The sequence below is a fragment of the Quercus suber genome, unplaced genomic scaffold (assembly GCF_002906115.3).
Source record: "Quercus suber isolate HL8 unplaced genomic scaffold, Cork oak 2.0 scaffold_436, whole genome shotgun sequence".
NCBI classification, from domain to species: domain Eukaryota; kingdom Viridiplantae; phylum Streptophyta; class Magnoliopsida; order Fagales; family Fagaceae; genus Quercus; species Quercus suber.
This window is the reverse complement of record NW_027069887.1, coordinates 282,700-289,202: the sequence shown is the minus strand read 5'-3', so window position 1 is coordinate 289,202 and position 6,503 is coordinate 282,700. Positions and strand designations below refer to the sequence as shown.

The window sequence follows — 6,503 nt, the reverse complement described above, 5'->3', positions numbered from 1 at the left end:
ATATTTCTCATAAAAGTGGTGTCTACTGAGATTTATTAACAATTGCCCTAAGGACATCCATTAACATGACCTTTAAATATGTTAGAGAATATGGTGCTAAGATGTTAGAACTAAAATGCCGTGGTATAAGGGTTTGTATATTGAGTTTGCAAATGTAATAGTCTATTAATTATGTTTTGTACATTAATTGAATTTTGCGAATCTAATAGTTAGAATTAAATTTATGAGCTATTAATTTGTTACTATTTGAAAGACCTTTCCCAGGATATATTGCTTGCATATTTTATGGACACCAAAAGAAAGAGTTAATTTATATTTTATTTTAGAGGGAACAAAATAACTTTTATTATTAACTGGAAGCTGAATCAGAAAGAATTATATTATGTTGGAGAAATTATCAATAAAATAATATTCTATAATTTTTCAATATTACTAATAAGATAAGAGATGCCATGAGTTTGCATATCATTGTCATCTTTATGGCTTGACTCTTGAGCCATGGCAGGGTTCGGTTTCTTAGACTGAGAAATCCTCACATGCACTTTCTAATTGACGCATGGTTGGTTGGTAACTTGGGAGCATTTTGTGACCAGAATATCCAAGAAATATATATATATATATATATATACGTACGTATGTATATGAAAACAAAAGACCCTAAGCATGAGCCTGCACATCAACTTTCTGCTTATGTAATATCTACAACTTGAAATCCCTATTTAAATCACTCTTCTTTCAGTGTCTTTTCTACCTGAAGCAATATTCTCTACGATGTTTTTTTACTGTTTCACATACAGTTCAAGGTGTCAGGACTCAGGTTACTAGTTGTGTTGCTCCTTCCAAGCATCATTACCTCTAGCCTCTCCAGCCAGCATGATGGATAGGAAATTTGACATCAAATGTGTTTAAAGTAGGTGTCAATAGTGAATTAGAATTGAATCTTATCAAAGAAGTTGGACCCCTTTGCATATGTCCAACAGCTGGTCTTGGCTGCACAGGTCTCATGGTTACTTCATTGAGGCAATTATATGCAGAAGGGAGTGTTTGAGTAGCAAATGGTGGAGGAATAGCAACCCTAGATGTAGAAGGAAGCAGAGGACTTGGAGTAGCATGGAAACTTTCAAACATTGAGTTTGGTACTTTGAAGTTGATTGAAGTTGTTAATGGCCAATTTGTCTTTGGAACCGATTGCCTGTGAAACTCAACGACAGGTGGACACCATTCAGGCATGTCATCATCATCATGAAAAAGATTCTTCGCACATGGAACAGCACTAGTGCTACCTCGTGTGGTGACAGCTATGGTTTGGGCAGTGTGTTTTCCTTCCATAATGGGAAATCTGGAGATACTGTTGCTTTCACAAAAATTCTTCAGGGGAGTCTTCTTCTGAAAAGCACCTAGGGGAAGCTGTGCAATATTTGAATTTTCCAATCGTCTGTGATTGACAATTAGTGATACTGTTGGAGGCAGGGACCTATCAATATTCCTAAATCCTTCAGCTGAAAGTTTCTTCTCCCTTATATAAGCATCTAGAGGCTTGCTTGTTATAGTCTGAGAAATACCGGATGAAGTCCCAAAGTCAAATTCAGGAAGATCATCATCGTCAGGCACAGACACAACTTTCTTTGTGACATCAGATGGAAGAGACAGGACAGGTGTTTGAAGTTCCAAACTCGTTTTACGTTTCTTTGTTCCTGAATTGTGCATTTGAGGAGCTTCAACTTCCAATGACTGTCCCAAAGAACCCTGATGAGAGTCACAGTCAGAACATGATGTCTTGATTCCCACTGAAACAGATAGAGAATCACTTGGGACTGAAGGTGTTGGCAAGGGTTTAGAACTGATGGAAGGATTATGAAACTCAAGTTGGGCATTACTATGCTTAACATTCTTGCTTTCAATACTATTATTTCCTATACTCTCAAGAGTTGCATAATCTGTAGCTGACGCAACTGGGATGGATTCCTCAGCTGGTTGTGTATGAGACAAATTATTTTCTGCACTTCTTTGAGCAGAAGAGTCAGAAGGTGAATTGACAGGCCGCTCCGTCAAGGAACAACTCTTTTTATTCAGTTTCTTTACATCAGTATTTGAAGTTGCTCGGTTCCTTCGCCACACAACACAACCAATCAAGGAATCTTGGTTGTCTTCAACAGCAGCCATGCCCTTGAAGAACCCATGTTTAGCAAGTATTGTGATAATGGTCTCACTACGAGGACAGATGTAAAGATCAATACCTGGAGAGAGTTGTGCAAAGCCAACCCTCTCCCCTTCTTTGTACCCTTTTGCAACCTGTTTAATGTGATGACAAGAAAAAAAATTGTCATCTTTTTGTCAGAAATTTCTATGATTAAGCTTTAGCATTTAACAATTAAATCCGTACCAGCTGTTAATAATTTCCAAATTACTCTCTGACTCACCTTTTTCATGCCTGCCAGTCCAGTTTTAGAAGACCCTTCTTTCCAGCAAAGTGATATTACCTGAAGACAAATGCTAAGATTAATTAAATCTCACGTGAGTGTATAACATGGAACATGTTGGGTCTCTAGGTAGTATAAATCTCAAAATGCATCAAAGATATTATTCATAGGAAATAGAATCAAGAATCTTCTCATGCAATAAGTGATACATGTTTTGGCCTCTTATCAATAAAGCCTAAGTTCCAAAATTTCAGGGTTAGTTATGGATCCTCAATAGACTAATCAGGGTTGTTACTAATATTCCCCATCATTCTATCCTATCCAATCTATAACACCTCCTTAATTATCATGTTATTTTTTACTACTTTTACCAATATTTTTTTAGTTGTCTTCTACCTCTCTTTGTTCCTGCAACTTAAATACTCTTTCTCACTAGTGCATTAATCATTCTCCTTTGCACACAATCAAACTATCTTAACATATCTTTCATTGTATTTCCACTTACCTATCTTAACATTTTCATTTCAACTACACTTATTTTATGAACATTTTGCTTCTTAATAGCCCAACATTCAATGCTATAGAGCACAGATGGTCTTATAGCAACATTCGCCTGATTTTTATCACTTAACCTGCCAACTGATTCATATTTATTATAGCAACCAAAATGATTGGTTTTTATTAAATTAACTGGTCAATAGTTAATTAAAATTTTCTTGTCTCACTCAACCAGACATGATCTTATGGCACATAATCCCATAAACGCAGGATATCTGGGTGCACAAGTTGTTATTGCTCAAGATCATTTATAGTCCACGCTTTCAGTTAATGGTGGGTCAAGGACTAGACTACATATGACTCATTGGTTATCTAGCTGATTCATGTCTACGAAACAGAGTAGCAGGAAAAGCTTGGGTTGGATTGGCGCACGGTGTAGAGATGGGACAAAAAAAAAAAAAAAAAAAAACTTGGAATTCAAAAAGGGATTCAAACCATCACACTAAAACTCTCTTTTAATTTACAAACACAATCAGCAAGCACCACCACAAATGTAGTTTCTATATAACCTATGACCTAATATATGCAACTTTGCAAGTATGCAATATGTGATTTTGAAATAGTATGAAAGCTCAACAAATCCAAATGCTGGCCATTGTCTAGGGTCAAAATGCTTCCCCTGCTTTTAGGCAGTTGAAGGATCTTCTATTAATTTATATATTAACAACTAAACACTCTAGCCCACATAATATACTGTAGAATTGTATATTTGCATTCATTAATAAATTAATTTATTTTGATAAAATATTAGTAGGGAGAGGGATTTGAACCCTGGATGTTCTTGTTAGAAATACTAGGATATCCAACTAGTTAAGCTACAAGGCACTTGGCTTATATTGGCACTAATTTATAATTCTTCATGTCAAGGATTCTCCAAAATCACCATATCCCCCCAATTATAAATTAAAATTAACTTCCGAAACTTCAATATGACCATAGTGAAGATCTTTATAACAATTTTGGCAACAGAAGCCTCCTTCCACACAAATCTGGTATTGGGAGCACCCAAAACAAACAAAAAAAATCCATCTTTTATCACACAATCATGCTATATATTTCACAAGATGAGATCTCTGGAAGAAGATAAATAGGAGGGGGGGGGGGGGGTCTCAACTCCTATCCTTCCCAATGAACACAACTATTTGCAATTTTCGCATGTCAACATCAGCAGAATAAACTGTAACACCTTTAATGCACAATCCAGTTCTGCTGACACCTTTAATGTACACTCCTGTACCTCCTATAAATTGCTTTCAGTCATGCATATCATCTAACTCATGAAGTTAATAGAAAATCAGCCACTCTTGTTCAGAAACTCTTTCAGTTTACAACGAAGTCACCCCAGGCAATCTGATTCTATATTAGCAGAAACTTTTCATAAATTGCCGGAATGCACCACATTTGAATTCTCAATTACCTCCAAAGTCCTTTGATCCACCAGTGAGTTGAAAAAATCATGGTTGTTCTCGTTTTGTCTTTTGATTCTAACAAACTGACCATATTTTCTCCATCATTTCTGTTTTTTCTTTCCTCCTTCCACATTTTAATAGTTCATCCAAACAGCATCTGAGAAAATAACTATATTGATATAACATGCATTTTCTATCACTGTCTGTGATCATTTTTTTCTATCAGAAAATAACATTCATTCCTTTACATTATTATCATTGAAACAAATGAAACTTACTATCCAGTTTCCTCATGTACTAATCATCAGCAAGCGAGTAGCATAAGCAAGGCAGATCTTCAATTTACTTCTATAAAACTAATTTAGACCTTGAAATATAAATTCTTATTTCATGATGATGGGCAAAAGTAAGAGCATCATACCATCAACCCTCGGTTTCGTGAGCGAGGAAGATCTTGAATATATTTTTCAAAAGCCTCTAACCTCACTTTGCCTTTGACTTCTACAGATTCACACCACTTGATATTAGGCATCCTCTCACCACTACACATGAAGATCATCGTACACAGGTTAACAATAAAAAATTTAACCCTTTCAAGATTATACATACAGGGTGGATATCATGTTTGGTTGTTGTTTATTATCCCAAACAATTGGGAATGTGGTCTACAAGGCAAATTGCTTGAGATGCAGTTCTATATTGCACTAAGTGACTTTCTTTTTTTCCTTTCAATAAGAGCATGCTAAGTGATTAATGAATTATATGTCCCACAAGGCAACGAAATTTATGTGCATGAAGCATTCCAACAGCCAGCATCAATCAAATGAAAGCAAAAAATCAGCTTTATATCGAAGGTCTATAGGGTCTATAGGAAAGGTGGAAATGCATTCGCAATGGAAGTGTAATACTAAACAAAAACTATGTTCTGTGCTATGATGCCTAAAATACTACTTACTTCACTTCAAACAAAAATGTCTTCAGATTAGTGCTCACTGTAAACAACTCAAGGATAAAGCAACATTAGAAGAAATCCCTTATATATTAGAGGGATAACTTCCAGATAGGTAGCTTCCATCAAAGCAACTTATAGAGATTTCATGTTGTAGACTCCAGACTATAGTAGAATCAACTTGTGACTCATTCATATGGGCGTTTGACAAATAGGGGAGGAGACATTAAAATAATTTTATTTTTCCTTGCAATAGACACCTGTGTTCCATTCTACTTCAATCTCTATCCTATTAACTATGTTTCTTTTTTTGTGCGTGTGTGTGTGAGAGGAGGAGGGGGAATTTCTAAGAAAGATCATTTGATGGTCAGAATACTCTCCGGGCAACTCGACAAAATTGTAATGGATATTACAGAAATGGAGCTGAGAAAATAAGCATTGCATCCCAAGCGTGCTGCCTCAAAGTGATCAGGCTTCAAATTGTGAAGGAATAGAAGTTGCCTCAACTGTTGGACCAGGCTCTTTGTTAGCCCCTGCGTCTGTCGAACAAAAATACAAAAATGATATGTCACTGCAAAATGAACTCCAATTTAGCAGTGGCCCTTTTGGTGTTGGCTTGGGTGATAATTATAAAAAGGAAAATGGTAGAGCTCATGGAGACAGCAATAGCCAAATAGTGAAGAAAGAAGAAGGATCAGAAGTTGAGAATACTAAGCATTCTTTGGAAGAAACTTCACCTAGAAATGGTAGTTGTTCTGCTGTTGTGAATATTAGGCATGATCTAACGCATGGTTCTTTGAAGGGCACCGATAGAAGGAAATTACTTGTCAGAAAAGTGGCTTCCACATTTGCTGAGAAGCTCTGGGATGGGTCCCTTCAGTTGAATTCTTCTGTAAATGTGTTTGCAGTTGCCTTCTTTAAGAGGTTTATTCATCTTCTTTTAAAAGTTCAATTCTTTTTTTAATAGACACTTGAAAATGAAACTTAAGGTTGGATTTTTGTCCATGTAACATTTATAACTGTTGCTTGTTCTTTTCTTTTAGTTGTCCACCCCCCCCNCATACACCTATAAGTCAGGGTGCATTCATGGAGAACAAGATACTGACACCTCATTCAGGAACTTCTGAATCATCAAGAAAGAGGAAGTTAATAGCTGTTGATATGAAT

General features: G+C 36.0%; 1 protein-coding gene across 1 annotated transcript; it reads right to left on the bottom strand.

Moving 5' to 3' along the window:
* Positions 1-642: 642 nt before the first annotated feature.
* LOC112039054 (uncharacterized) lies at positions 643-5,074 on the bottom strand. Its single transcript, XM_065761977.1, has 3 exons — positions 4,809-5,074; positions 2,421-2,480; positions 643-2,292 (listed from the first exon to the last, which is right to left on the bottom strand). The coding sequence occupies exons 1-3, from the start codon at positions 4,992-4,994 to the stop codon at positions 856-858; spliced, it is 1,683 nt and encodes a 560-aa protein (XP_065618049.1). The 5' UTR covers positions 4,995-5,074; the 3' UTR covers positions 643-855.
* Positions 5,075-6,503: the final 1,429 nt, after the last annotated feature.